The sequence below is a fragment of the Dipodomys ordii genome, unplaced genomic scaffold (assembly GCF_000151885.1).
Source record: "Dipodomys ordii isolate 6190 unplaced genomic scaffold, Dord_2.0 Scaffold189, whole genome shotgun sequence".
NCBI classification, from domain to species: Eukaryota; Metazoa; Chordata; class Mammalia; order Rodentia; family Heteromyidae; genus Dipodomys; species Dipodomys ordii.
This window is the reverse complement of record NW_012267405.1, coordinates 2,805,355-2,820,011: the sequence shown is the minus strand read 5'-3', so window position 1 is coordinate 2,820,011 and position 14,657 is coordinate 2,805,355. Positions and strand designations below refer to the sequence as shown.

Here is a 14,657-nt window from a genome sequence, read left to right as displayed (position 1 = left end):
AGTGCGACGGCGCCACCTGGTGGCCTCGGCCGCGCACCGCACCGGGCCCTCCCCCGCCTAGGGCAGACCCCCGCCTCCCTCCCCGCCCTCGCAGCCACGCACACGCCCACCCGGCCCCCCTTCTCGCTCTCCCCAGCAACCTCTTACCTCCCCCGGGAGCGTCAGCTCCTCCCGAGACTCCAGTGTGCCCGGCTCTCCCTCCAGCATCGTGGTGAGTACCCCGGTAGGCCACCCACTCCTCATTTGGGGCGGAGGGAGGGCCCGGACCCCAGCTCCCCCCTCACCCCCGCCAGAGCACCCCCACGCTCCTATGGTGATCCTGGCAGGTGGGCAGAAGCTGGAGGTCCCTCCAAGCTTCCCGCCGCCCCCTTCGCTGTCATGTCTGGCTGTACACGAAGTGCCAGGCAAAGGACTGTCATTTCTCAGGTGACACCCTAAATGTTTAGGCTGAACACAGCTGGAGTTAGTAACTTGTGAACGCCTAGAATGACTGCTTTCTTGGTAAGAAAGTAAGTTTCAACCGGTGAGGCCAGTGTGCCAAGCGAGGCCTTCCCAGGACCTGTTCCATCTGTGCCCATTTTCCCTTAGGCCAAGATGGACAACCAGGTGCTGGGCTACAAGGACTTGGCTGCCATCCCCAAAGACAAGGCCATTCTGGACATCGAGCGGCCCGACCTCATGATCTACGAGCCCCACTTCACCTACTCCCTTCTTGAACACGTGGAGCTGCCCAGGAGCCGGGAGGTGGGGGTATTTCCAGTTCCAGGAGTGAGGGTTGGGCCTGGGGGAGGCTGGTGAATGGACTCTCTCTGGGTTAGTCTCCCTGGAGGTGCAATCAACTCCATGTGGGAGAGAGAGAGGGGGGAGTGGACAGCAAGACTCGAGGCTGGGGTATGGCTGAGAAGTAGAAAGCAAGGGCAGCCATAGTTCAATAGCAACAGCATGAAGTGGGGGGGGAGGGGTTCCCCTGTAGGAAAAGAATGGAGTGTGCAGAGAGATCTCAGAAATGCTGAACTTAAAGTGCTGGTGTGTGGTTGCCTCAGTTTCCCCTCCTATCCATTCACTCCCATAAATTGTCAGAGTACATGGTGCAGTGTCTGAGCGGGTATTGACGTAAGAGGTGGGGTGCAGCCTGACTGCGGAGCGGTAGGTACCTAGATTGGAGTCTATGCTTTATCCCTGGCTGCTTGTGGTCTTGTTCCTGAGCTTCATTGTCAGGCTCTGGGCACAGGGTCATGGCTGGCCCTCAGTGCGCTGGGCACACTGCCCCCAAGATCCTATGCTTCTTTATGCTCCATACAGAAAGAGTCAGGATCTTGTCAGGAGCATGCTGGGGATAGGAAGGACAGAAGGCTGGGCTGAGAATTGGCAAGGCCCTGAGAGAGAAGGGTGGCTAGGGAGGTGTGTGGACTTGGGGTGGGGTTTAATCCTGTGACTGACCACTCTCCTCTCCATTCACAGCGCTCACTGTCCCCCAAATCCACATCCCCCCCACCCTCCCCAGAGGTGAGTGTGCCCCTACACTGAGACTTCCTCAACCCTGTAGGGATGGGGTCCCAGATCTCCCTATGTCCACAAAGGGCTCTGCAGAGCCCAGAGCACAGCAGAATAAGCAGATCCTGCCCCGTCACTGGCCGGCTCTGTCTGATTCGGGGCCTTGCTTAAGCCTTTGTCCCTGCACAGGCCGTGAGCGGGCTGAGGCCTTGGGAGTCTTTGCCCTGGGCTCAGGGGTGTTGGCGTAAGGTGGGAGCGCTCGGATGGTAGGAGTGAAGAGTGTGCATGTGGGCTGTTCGGAGGTGTGGGGGCAGGGGACGGAGGAGAAACATGCTTCTGCTCTGCAGGTGTGGGCGGACAGCCGGACCCCTGGAATCATCTCTCAGGTGTCAACCCCAAGAACCACAGGAACCCCCAGGACCAGCCTGCCCCATTTCCACCATCCCGGTAGGTTTGGTTGTTGGCCTGACTCCACCTAGTTCCTGTGACTTCACATCTCCTCAGCACCCCGATTCTCTTACTCTCCATCTCTCCCATTCTCTGAGGGACCAGCTCACCATTGCACTCCAGAATGCCAGGACCCCAGTGCCAGTGTGCCCGTCACCGTCTTCCCCAGTACTCTAAGCACAGTGCCAGGACCTCCAGTTCTGTCTTGGCTCTTGACCCACCCCACCTGGCCCATTTTCTTCTCTACCCAGCATCCCCTGCCATCAGCATATGCTCCTTCTCATCTGCCTTTATTTCCCCTCCCAGAGACTACCCGCCCAGACTCCAACATCTACAAGAAGCCTCCCATCTATAAGCAGAGAGGTAAGGGCTCCGCCAGCTTCCCAGGGCTCCTGTCTTCTACCTGCCTGCGGGGCTGCCTGGCAGGGAGCTAGGTGGATACCTGTGTGTGACAGCTCGGAATGTTGGCCCTGTGCTCTTTGCTGCGTGTTGCTTTTTATATCTGTGATTTCACAGGCGCGAGGGGACCAGTGATAGAGCTGGGGACCCTGGGGGGTCCAGGTTAGCCCGAGGCATGGGGGGGGCTGTGTGAGGACTGACTCTCACCTCTGTCTTCAGAGTCCATGGGAGGCAGCCCGCAGAGCAAGCACCTCATCGAGGACCTCATCATCGAGTCGTCCAAGTTCCCCGCAGCACAGCCCCCGGATCCCAACCAGCCGGCCAAGATCGAAACCGACTACTGGCCATGTCCCCCTTCGCTGGCTGTAGTGGGTAGGGAAACTGGGGAGGGGGAGGCAAGGGCCCCCTCCCCACTACTCCTTCTCCACCCCACTCCACAGCCCAGGGTTCCTCTTAGGGTTTGTTGTTGTTGTTGTTGTTGTTTTTACCTTCATCAGCACCCAGGCTTGTTGCTCTACCTCCTGCCATGAGGCTCTGGAGGCCTGCCTGCCAGTTACTCCTTGCCTTGTTCATGGATCTGGTCAGCAGACATTTCTCAGATCTCCAGAGGAAAATAAATAAGAGAAGGTCTCAGTCCCCAGTGAATTTAAGTCACGTGTATATGTTTCCTACCGGCTTCATAGGAAGGCGAGGAAATGTTACTCTTATGAATTAATCAATTATTGGTGCCAAGAATTGAACCCAGGGACTCACATGTGCCAAGGATACAATCTGCCACTGCGCTTCACTCCCAAACCCCTACTTTATTGATTCATTCGTTTGTTTGTTTACCAGTTCTAGGACTTGAACTCAGAGCCTGGTGTGTTTGGCTCTTTTGCTTAGGGCTGGCACTCTATCACTTGAGCCATACCTCCATTTTTAGCTTTTTGCTAGTTAACTTCAGATAAGAGTCTCTTGGAGCAAGGCACCAGTGGCTCAAACCTGTAACCCTAACTACTCAGCAGGCTGAAATCTGAGGCTCACAGTTTGAAGCTAGTCCAGGCAGGAAAGTTTGTGAGACTCTTTGTAAAAAATAAGTTTTAATGTTTAGGGGCTGGGAAGGTGGCTCAGTGGTAGAGTGCTTGCCTTACATGCATGAGGCCCTGGGTTCGATTCCTCAGCACCACAAAAGCAGAGAAAGCCAGAAGTGGGGCTGAGGCTCAAGTAGTAGAGCGTTAGTCTACAGCTGAAGAGCTGAGGGACAGCGCCCAGGCCCAGAGTTCAGGCCCCATGACCAACAAAAAAAAATGTTTTAATGTTTATTGTAAAGGTGATGTACAGAGGGGTTAAAGTTACATAAGTCAGGTATTGAGTACATTTCTTTGTGAACAGTGGTTTGTGAGACTCTTACCTCCATTGAAAATCTGGAAGTGAAGCTGTGAGTCAAATGGTAGAGCTAGAGCTCCAGCCTTGAGCAGAAAAAGCTAATAGACAGTGTCCAGACCCTGAGGTCAAGCCCTAGTTACCAACACACACACACACACAGTCTCACCACAGCCTATTTAATAGCTAGGATTATAGGCATGAACCACAAGCAGGTTTTTGTTGTGTGTTTTTTTTTAATAATTCGTTCTGCTGGGCATAGTGGTTCCCCCCTGAAGTCCCAGATACATGGGAGGCTGAGGCACGAGGATCACCAGTCCAGGAGGTGCAAGTTGGCCTTTGCAACAGATCTGTTTAGACTCCGTGATAACAGGATTGCCCAGCAGAGCTCCCAGGGACAGTGAAGAGAGACAGCGAAACCTCATCTCCAAAACAATGTTTGAAATTGAAAATAAAAAGAAATAGGGTTGTGCTTGAGGTTGAGCCCCGCACCTGCAAAGAGCGATGATTGACTGAGCTGCCTCTCTTGCCTATGTCTCCTAGAGACCGAATGGAGGAAGCGGAAAGCATCTCGCAAGGGGGCAGAAGAAGAGGAGGAGGAAGAAGATGATGACTCAGAAGAGGAGATTAAGGCGATCAGGGAGCGTCAGAAGGAGGAACTCAGTAAGGTAGCATCTCAGAACCCCAGCCTGGTATCTTTGGGGACTAATGTTCTAGTCCTGTGGCTAGTCTAAACTGTGCATGTCAAAAAAAAAAATCTGAATCAGAACAGGGAAGAATTTCCTCTCCTCCCTCAGGAATCTGAGAGACTGCTTTCCAAGGGCCACTTGGCTTCTGGGCTGCTTTGACAGAGACACCACTTGATATTAGGATTTAAAGCCCAGGGAAGGGTGGGCCAGGTCTTGGAAGAAGGGGAGTGTGGGTTACTGGTCCAGGGGAGGGGAGAGAGGTTGGGAAGCGTGGGAAGGCCATAGCTGGTGACGTGGTGCAGGGTTCTACAGTAAAGCTGAGGAGCTCCATGGGCCCCAGGGCTTGGGAATCCACCTGGAAGCACCATCTCTAGTCCTGCAGTCTAGCAACGCTGGGCAGTTTGTAGCTGACATTCCAGTACCTAGGCTTTGGCCTTATCCTCCTTTCTCCTATCTCAGGTTACTTCCAACTTGGGAAAGATGATCTTAAAAGAAGAGATGGAGAAGTCATTGCCCATCCGGAGGAAAACCCGCTCCCTGCCTGACAGGACACCCTTCCACACCTGTGAGTGACCTGGGGAGGGCTGGGGACCTGGGGGACTGCATGCCCCCCTTAGGGTGAGAATGCCAGCCCCTGGCAGCAGTGGATGGAAGGAGAGACCAGCATAAGTAGGGCTGGCAGAGTTAGGTGTTGTTTTTGGTTTGCTTGTTTGCTTGCTTGCTTTTTTTGTACTCAGGACCCGGGTACTGACCCTTAGCTTTTTTTCTGCACAAAATGAGTGCTCCTACCACTTGAGCCACAGCAATACTTCCAGCTTTTTGGTGTTTAATTAGAGAGAAGAGTCTCACAGATTTTCCCACCCAGGCTGCCTTTGTACCACAATCCTCAGATCTCAGCCTCCAGAATAGCTAAGCTCACAGGTATGGGGCACCCACACCTGACTTGGGTTGGCAGGGTTTTTTTACATTTAACTGGTAGTTATGGAGGGTCTGCCAGGTGCAGGCACTGGGGACATTCCCAGTGAAGACTGCATCCTCGTTGGTGTCCTCTGGTAGCCTGTAGTCAGCAGAGGAGACTGACATGGGACCTGGGGTTTGGAGCAGTGTGGCAGGCATGGGTACAGAGAGCACAGTGGGTGTCTGGAAAGAACAGCAACAAAGCCTGAGGTTAAACTGAGTCTCAGAGGAAGATAAAGCCAACTGAGGGAATGGAAGCGAAGGCCATGGCAGATGACCAGAACAGCATGGGGGCAAAGGCAGGGAGCATGAAACACTGAATGGCCAGAGGACAGCTGAAGACAGAATAAGAGAGCATCCCCCAGTGAGGCCGAGATGAATACAGTGGGCCAGGCCTTTGAGTCTGTTCACAGTTTCAACAGATTTCCTTGTTCAGTTTCAGACATGAAAATAAACTACCTCAGCCATATTCATTCCCACTTACCCTCTTCTTCAGTCCTCCCTGCTCCAGGACCGGCCCTCCCAGCTGAGCCAGTTTTACTCTCATGTCTCTCCTCCTTCTCCTTCTCCTTCTCCTTCTCCTCCTTCTCCTTCTCCTTCTCCTCCTTCTCCTTCTCCTTCTCCTCCTCCTTCTCTTCCCCCACCCTCCTCTCTGCCCGTCCTGAGGCTTGAACTCTGGGCCTGGGTGCTGTCCTTGAGTTCCTTTTGCTAAAATAAACAAAAAACAAACCCTTTGAGTAAAAGGCCACTTTTGGCCTTTTCTGTGATTTACTTGGAGATAGGAGTCTCACAGACTTTCCTGTCTGGGTTGGCTTCGATCCTCAGTCCTCAGAGACTCCTGAGTAGCTAGGATTATAGGTGTGAGCCACTGGGCTCATTCTTTTCTTTTCTCTTTTTCTTCCTTTTTTGTTGTTGTTGGTTGTGGGACTTGAACTCTGGGCCTGGGCGCTGTCCCTCAGCTCTTCAGCTCAAGGTGAGTGCTCTACCACTTGAGCTACAGTGCCACTTCTGGTTTTCTGGTGGTTTATTGGAGATAAGAGTCTCACGGTCTTTCCTGCCCAGGGCTGGCTTTGAACTGAATCTCAGCCTCCTGAGTAGCTAGGATTACAGGCGTGAGCCACCAGAACCAGGCTTCATTCTTTTCTTTTTTAGTGTGTGTTAATTGGACAAAGAGATTTCACTGTGTTTCAGATGTGCATGTACATGTTTTGCTTAGAACACCCCTCTATTGCTTCCCCTTCCCCTTCCCTTCCCTTCAATCCCCTATTGATCAACAGCTTCCATTGAGTTTCCCACTGTGTTTCTTTATGCCATCTTCATACATCGTTGCACTATATTTCTTTTTTCTTTCTTTTTTTTTTTTTTGTCAGTCCTGGGGCTTGGACACAGGACCTAGGCACCGTCCCTAAGTTGTTGTTGTTTGTTTTTGGCACAAGATAGCACTCTACTGCTAGAACCACAGCACCACTTCTGCTTTTTCTGTTTATGTGGTACTGAGGAATTGAACCCAGGACTTCATCATGGTAGGCAAGAACTCTACCACTGAGCCACCTTCCCAGCCCATGCACTATATTTCAAAGTTATTCTCGCTCCATATTTCTTTTTTCCCTCTCTCCTTTTCCTTCTCCCCCTACATAGTCCCATAGTTAGAATCACATCAGTATCTCTATCTGTCTGTCTGTCTGTCTGTCTATCTATGGGATGATATATATCAGGAGACTAAGGTGGGATGATCTTTTTTTGTACATTTTTTATTGTAAAAATGCTGTACAGAGCGGTTACAGTTACATGAGCAAGGTAATGAGTACAGAGGGGTTACAGTTACATGAGCAAGGTAATGAGTACATTTCCAACTGAGCATTGTTGCCTCCTCCTTTGTTTTCCCCTACCATCCCTTCCCTCCCACCTCCACAACTACCCTCCCCCCACCCCCCACCACCGAAGTTGTAAAGTTCGTTTTCAACATAGTGTTTTGTACATTTCATTATTACAAAAAGTCAACCTGTATCCTTATTTAAGCATTTTGGTTTTTTCCCTTCTCCTCCCCGAATTAGAGAAATGTATATATAAGATGCAGGGCACCAACATCAAATACAGTAAAAGCAGGGGTTATACCATGGGGGAGGAACATACAAAGCAACAACAACAACAAAAAAAAAACCACATGGTAGATTATAAATACGTTAGAAACAATAGCAAGAAAGAAAAAAGATATTTGTGTCACTATCTTGGGGTTCATTTTGCTTAACATCATCTTATATGGTCATCTGTACATAGCTTTTGGCCTTTTCTGCTTGTCCTACACATGTACTAGTTGGTACAAATAAGGGAAACCATGCGGCACTCTACACAATCAGTGAGATTTCTCTAGTAACAAACTATAGAAATGATCCCTGAAAGTATAATTTTGGCAGGATGATCTTGAATTTAAGGACAACCACTTACTAGCCCAGAGAGTTCAGGAATAATTTGAAGTCTGGTATTGTGATATATTCAGTGTTACTCTTTTTATTCAGAATTGATCTTGCCATTCAGGATCTTTTATGAATTTTCTATTGGTCAGTGGTTGGACTTGAACTCAGGGACTGGGTGCTGTCCTTTGAGCTCAAGGCTAGCACTCTACTACTTTGAGCCACAGCTCCACTTCTAGTTTTCTGGTGGTTAATTGGAGATAGAGTCTCACAGATTTTCCTGCCTAGGATGGCTTCAAACCTTGATCCTCAGATCTAGCCTCCTGAGTACCTACGATTACAGGTGTGAGCTACTGACACTTGGTTCATTATGAAATTTTTTGATTGATTTTTCTATTCCTATCAAGAATAACAGGACTTTGAGTATTTCATCAAATCTATAGATTGCTTTTGGTAGTCTAGATATATTGATTCTACAAATCCATGAACATGTGAATATCTCCATCTTCTGGTGTCTTCTTTAGTTTCTTTCTTCCAAGGTTTTATAGTTTTTATTGTAGAGACCTTTACTTCCTTAGTTAATAACTCAAGTGTTCGATTGTTTTTAGGCAGTTATGAATGGAATTATTTTCCTGACTTCTTTGACTAGTCATTGTTGGAATATAGAAAAACTATTGATTTTTTGAGTGTTGATTTTATATCCTGCTATATTTCCGAAAGTGTTATCAGATCTGTGAGTTTTTTGGTGGAGTCTGTAGAGTCTGTTAAATATAGGATCAGATGATCTGCAAATTGTGACAATTTGAATTCCTTTCATTTCTCCTGCCTTAATTGCTTTAGCAGGATTTCTATTATCATATTGCATAAAAGTAGGGCAGGTGTTTTTTTATTCATTCTTTTTTTTTTTTTTTTCAATCATGGGGCTTGAACTCTGGGCCTGAGCACTGTCCATTATCTCCTCAGGTCAAGGCTAGCACTCTGCCACTTGAGACACAGCGCCACTTCCAGTTTTCTGGTGGTTTATTGGAGATAAGAGTTTCACAGACTTTCCTGCCCAAGCTGGCTTTGAACTGCGATCCTCAGATCTCAGCCTCCTAAGTAGCTAGAATTACAGGTGTGAGCCACCAGCACGTGGCTTGTGTTCATTCTTGACTTTAGAGAAAATACTTTGTTCTTCTACTCAATATGATGTTGACTATAGATTTAGCATATAAAGACTATTTTTTTGGGGGGGGTCCGGTCGTGGGGCCTGAACTCTGGGCCTGGGCGCTGTCCCTCAGCTCAAGGCTAGCACTCTACCACTTGAGCCACAGCGCCACTTCCAGCTTTTTTCTTTTTGCTTATGTGGTGCTGAGGAATCGAACCCAGGGCCTCATGCATGCAAGGCAAGCACTCTACCACTGAGCCACCTTCCCAGCCCTACATAAAGACTATTAAATGCAGGCACAGTTCTTTTTTTTGGATCTGGTCTTGGGGCCTGAACTCTGGGCCTGGGCGCTGTCCCTCAGCTCTTCAGCTCAAGGCTAGCGCTCTACCACTTGAGCCACAGCGCCACTTCCGGCTTTTTTCTTATGTGGTGCTGAGGAACCAAACCCAGGGCCTCGAGCATGCAAGGCAAGTGCTCTACCACTGAGCCACCTTCCCAGCCCTGGCACAGTTCTAGTCCTAGTTTCTTTAGAGGTTTCACCATTTACAAAAGGTTGAATTTTATTATTTATTTATATTTTATTTGGCCGTGGGGCCTGAAATCTGGACCTGGGCACTATCCCTCAGCTCTTCAGCTCAAGGCTAGCGCTCTACCACTTGAACCACAGTGCCACTTCTGGTTTTCTGGTGGTTAATTGGAGATAAGTCTCACAGACTTTCTTGCCCAGGCTGGCTTTGAACCACGATCCTCAGATCTCAGCCTCCCAAGTAGCTAGGATTACAGGCGTGAGCTACCAGTGCCTGGCCTGGTATAGTTTTTGTTTTAAGTTTCCATTTCATTAACTTTTTTCTCTGATCTTTACTGTTGCTTCCTATTGTTAATTTTGAGTTTAACTTGTTCCCGTTTTTCTAGAAGTTTAAGGTACAACACTATTTGTGTGCTCTCTTTTTTCTTTTCTTTTTGTAGAGGTGGTAATGGTAATAGGGCTGCACTTGCTAGACAAGCAATGAACTCCTTGAGCCCCCTGCAATCGTCTTGTAAAGCCACCAGGGTTCAATCATGGGGCTGCTGCCATGATGACCTTACCTAATCTGGATCACCTCCAAAGGCCTCACCACCTGGATTACATTTCCATCTTCTTAATACCTCATGATGGGGTTAAATTTGAACAGTGGTAAACTTAGGGGGACTAAAATAATATTCCAGCAATAGCACTGTGTAATAATGTCTAACAACTTCCATGGATCTAGAGAAAAGGAAATGGGGCTGAGAAATATCTAAGAGATTGATCAAATCCATTGGATTGAATCCAGTGGCTGATTGGATGTGGGGATTTGGGTGAAACATGTTGCAACTTGATTTTGGGGTGCTGGAGAATGACATCCTGGAACTGAGATAACAAAAAAGGCAAGTTTCCCTGGAAAGGGGCAGAGGTTGAGTTTGAATGTCCCACCTAAGTTATGCGAGTGGGAGCTGAGTTTGGCTGAGCTAGACACTGGAGTCTCTGCTTACACATAATGGTCACGTGGAGAGGAAAATGAGACTGGATATAGGAAGGAAGGGCAGGGCACCCAGGTGTCCCTGGAGAACACCTCTAGTAAAGATGCAGCAGGAGGATTGGTAGAGTGGGAAGGCTTGGTGTGTGGAAGGAGATGGACCCTTTGAATGTGTGTGGATAGCTTGAAGGGCCTTCTCTACTGCTCAAGGTCTCCATCAAGAACAGGCCAGGTTAGAAGCTATGGCTATCTACTGAGAAAACGTGATATGGCTTGGTAAAATTAGTAGACGTTTAGACTAGTTACTGATGGGAAGTGGCACAAGGCCTTACCTTTGTAGCGATGTTAATCTACAAGGCTTGAGTTCTGCCAGATCCTTCGGGCTAGATGGGAGAACTTGGGCTGATGGAGGATTCGTGTTTGGTAAGGGAGGAGCTGAGGGACTGAGTGCCAGACTGGCTAGTGGAGGCGCTGGTGAAGTCGTTCGTGCACCCCTCCACGGGTGGAAGCTGAGAAGGCGCTGACAGAAAATGAGGATGATGCAGAGATAAGAAACAAGAGGTCTGTACTAGGCGTGGTGGTGTATGACTGTAACCCCTGCATTCTGGGTCGGGGGAGGGGGGACTGAAGCAGAGGATCTCAAGTTTGAGGCCAGCCTGGGGCCAAGTAGTGAATTCCAGATCAACATGGGCTAATAACCCGATGCTGTTTCAAAAACCAAACAGAACAGAACAATAACAACAAACAACAAAATAAAGAACCTGGTGGTCTCTACAGGCCTAAAGAGCCAGGTAGTGGTAGTGGGCCTGAGTAGGCAAAGCAGTTCCGGCCAGGATGTGGTACTTGGAAAGGGTTGTCTGCTATGGACCGCAGAGAAAAGCTGCTTGGCTTGATTGTGTGGCTGAGCCACACCAAGAGGACCCAACTGGCAGGTCCTGAGTGGGCGAGAAGAGTTGCAAAAGCAGTTTTTGAGAATGCACAGCCAATAATTGAGGCCTGGAGAATGAAGTTGATAGATTTGTGCCTTAAGGCATGGGTTCAGCTCTGAGTTCTACGAGATTCTTCCAGCTCTTCTATTTATCCACAAATGAGCTCTACGACTTCTATTATTTATTTGCCAGTCCTGTGGCTTTGAACTCAGGGCCTGGGCACTGTCCTTGAGCTTCTTTTGCTCAAAGCTAGCGCTCTACCACTTGAGCCACAGCACCACTTTAGGCCTTTTCTGTGTTATGTGGTACTGAGGAATCAAACCCAGGGCTTCATGCCTGCTAGGCTAGCAGTCTACCACTGAGCCACATTCCCAGCCCCAAGATTTCCATTTTTACCTTAGAATTTCACATGTGTATGTCAGTGTCACTTGTGACACCCCTGGAGTTATACGTTATACTGTCATGTGACTGTACAGGTGACAGTGACAATCTAATCACCATTTCACGACATTGAATCTCAGCTCAAGCTGTAGATTTTAGTACTCAGGCCTTTGGCCCAATTGTGTACTTACTTGGTACAATTCTAGTTAGAGAGAGGAGGAAAAGTATTCTAGACACTGCAGAAGCCCCCAGCAGGCTCCTTTCAGTCTCTCCCCTTTCCTGTCATGTTCTGGGTGGGAAAACCAGTCTTCTTGGGAAGGACTTAGCCAAGGGACTGAGTCCAGGCCCTCTTGCTGTCTTCCAGCTTTGCACCCAGGAACATCGAAGTCATCTTCTCTTCCCTCCTATGGCAGGACCACCCTGAGCCGGGTAAGGCCTCCTGAGAGGACCAGGAGACCGGGGCCAGCTTCCGAATGGCCAAGTGCTTGAGTATCTGGGGGGTGCTGGGAGGCAAAAGGGACCCCTTAAGAATATCCCAACGTCTCTCTTCATGGCCTTTCCTAGCTACAGTCCACAGACTTCAGCCCATCGGGGAGTGAGGCAGGAAGCCCAGGTGAGCAGCCTGGCGGCCTGTTTCCACGGGCTCCTTGGACAGCCTGTGTGTTGGGGGAGGGGGCATGTGTGGAGTCCCCCTTGGCCCTGGGAGCTGCCTCTGAACAATGGCTCTCTCTCTGCAGGCCTGCAGGTGAGTGCCCCCTGGAGGGGAGCAGGCGGAGGAGCATCATCGGAGGCCAGGGGCAGTGTGGGGACAGGGGGAGGGGTGTGTGTGGGGCCACAGAGTTGCCTGGTGGTGAAGACGCAAGAAGCCGGGGTAAGACTGGGAAGGTCCCCCACCCCGCTCTGGCTCACTTCGGCTTTGGTCTCCCCAGAACGGAGAGGGCCAGAGGGGGAGGATGGACCGGGGGAACTCCCTGCCCTGTGTGCTGGAGCAGAAGGTGAGGGCAGGGGACCTGGCTGCCACGGTGGGGGCGGGCAGCGGGGGCGGGGCCGAGGCAGGCAAGCTGACCGCGCGAGCTCATTTACTAGGGGTCCTCCTGGAGACGGTGAGGTGGGGAGGGTGGCATCACGGAGAAGCTGGGGAAATGGATGGCAATGAAATGGCATGAACCCCGATGGCTCCTCCGCAGGTCGACGTGGGAGGGGGGGCTCGGGCAGTGGAGGGTTGGCATGGACAGAAGACTCTCAAGAGCCTCAGAGCCCCTCCCCCTTCCTCCCCAGATCTATCCCTATGAAATGCTGGTGGTGACCAACAAGGGACGAACCAAGTTGCCCCCAGGGGTGGATCGGATGAGGCTTGAGGTATGCAGGACAGGCGCTCCATCCGCCTAATACAGGATTATGCTTGGGGTTCTTTCTGTCTGCTCTGCCTGGAGCTCCCCTCTGCCCGCTTCGGGAGGACCTGGGTCTTGGTGCCATCAGAGATGAGCCTCAAGCCTCACCTGCCTATGTCCTCCCCTCTAACCCCCCGCCCCACCCCGGCCCCACAGAGACACCTGTCCGCCGAGGACTTCTCCAGGGTCTTCGCCATGTCTCCAGAAGAGTTCAGCAAGCTGGCCCTGTGGAAGCGGAACGAGCTCAAGAAGAAGGCCGCGCTCTTCTGACTGTCCCCGCCACCCTCTTGGTGACAGTCCCTCTCTGTCGCTCGGGGCTCTGGGCATCCTCTTCCCCAGGGGGCTGGGAGCGGTGGGCGGTAGGAGCAGTGAGAAGTAGGGCAGAGCTCCCTGCTGAGGGAGAAGGGGAGCCAAGACCCCTGGAACCCCGCAATGGCCAGGGGCTTCCTCCGCTCCTCCCAGGTCCCCACGGCCTCACTCAACCCAGCCTGGACTCCGGCACACACCGAGTTAATGTCTGCCCCCTCTCCCTGCCTGTACTCCTCCACGTGACGAGGGTGAGGGGCACGAAGGGGACACTTGTGGTCAGGCCGTCAGCTGTCCTGTACACAGGTGGACCGGCTGTGGGACCCTGTGTCTCCCTGCCACGTGGACCCCCTCCACTCCTTTCCGGAAGCCCCTGTACCTGAGCTTCCTGTTCCTCTGACTGGCAGGGGCGGGTTCCAGCTGGGCCTCCATTAGGAGGCCATCCTCCCTCCAGCTTGCCCTGTCCTCTACTTGTGACCCCAAGCTTCAATGCCACCCTTGCTCTACCTCCAGGGCTCCCCCAAAAGCCTTGGCTAAGAGTGGAGATGCTGCCTATACAATGTCTAGCTACCACCAGCCTCCTGCCAAAGCCGGCTAGGATGCCTCCGTCTAGCGCCTGCCCAGGGACCACAGAGCCCAAGCCACGAGCCTCCCTTGGATGGGGTGAAGAGGCCAGGCTTGGGACATCTCTGAGAGGCCTAGCTCCCAGGGCTCCACCTTTTCCCATGCACCCCCCCATCTAAGCTGTCTACAGAATGTAATTTATTGGGGCACCCCCCCTGCAGCTTTCCTTGCCCAATCCTACCCTACCTACTCACTCCCAGCTCTCCTCTTCACATACGTATGTTTATATAATTATATATATATTTTTTGCCCAGCTCTGGGTTTTGCTCCTGCCCAGACCTTGGCATTCCCTTTCCACTGTGTGTGTGAGATCATGTTGAGAGGACTCTGCTTGGAATTAAAAGGTTGCATTGGGTCCCTAAAACAATTTGGTTTTCTTTTAGTGGTTTTTTTTTTTTTTTGGGTGGGGTGGGGTGGAGTGGGGATAGTACTGGGATTTGAACTCAGGGCCACCAGCCTACTACACAGATGTTCTATCAGTTGAATCATGCCCTTATCCCTTCTTGCCTTTATTATTATTATTATTATTGCTACTGCTGGGGATTAAACTCAGGGCCTAGGCACTATCCCTTTGCTCAAGGCTAGCACTATACCACTTAAGCCATAGCACCACTTCTGGCTTTT

The 14,657-nt window shown here is 50.8% G+C and overlaps 1 protein-coding gene across 1 annotated transcript in view; it reads left to right on the top strand.

Annotated features, from left to right (window-relative positions):
- The window catches only part of Dmtn (dematin actin binding protein), a 14,788-nt gene extending 406 nt beyond the window's left edge, over window positions 1–14,382 (top strand). The window contains exons 2-15 of the mRNA XM_013034416.1: window positions 137–211; window positions 589–744; window positions 1,462–1,506; window positions 1,842–1,941; window positions 2,248–2,304; window positions 2,560–2,712; window positions 4,246–4,370; window positions 4,851–4,956; window positions 12,077–12,141; window positions 12,277–12,325; window positions 12,450–12,457; window positions 12,642–12,707; window positions 12,991–13,071; window positions 13,260–14,382. Of these exons, the coding sequence (XP_012889870.1) occupies window positions 137–211; window positions 589–744; window positions 1,462–1,506; window positions 1,842–1,941; window positions 2,248–2,304; window positions 2,560–2,712; window positions 4,246–4,370; window positions 4,851–4,956; window positions 12,077–12,141; window positions 12,277–12,325; window positions 12,450–12,457; window positions 12,642–12,707; window positions 12,991–13,071; window positions 13,260–13,373 (1,200 nt within the window). The 3' untranslated portion in view covers window positions 13,374–14,382. The remainder of the gene's footprint in view (window positions 1–136; window positions 212–588; window positions 745–1,461; window positions 1,507–1,841; window positions 1,942–2,247; window positions 2,305–2,559; window positions 2,713–4,245; window positions 4,371–4,850; window positions 4,957–12,076; window positions 12,142–12,276; window positions 12,326–12,449; window positions 12,458–12,641; window positions 12,708–12,990; window positions 13,072–13,259) is intronic.
- Window positions 14,383–14,657: the final 275 nt, after the last annotated feature.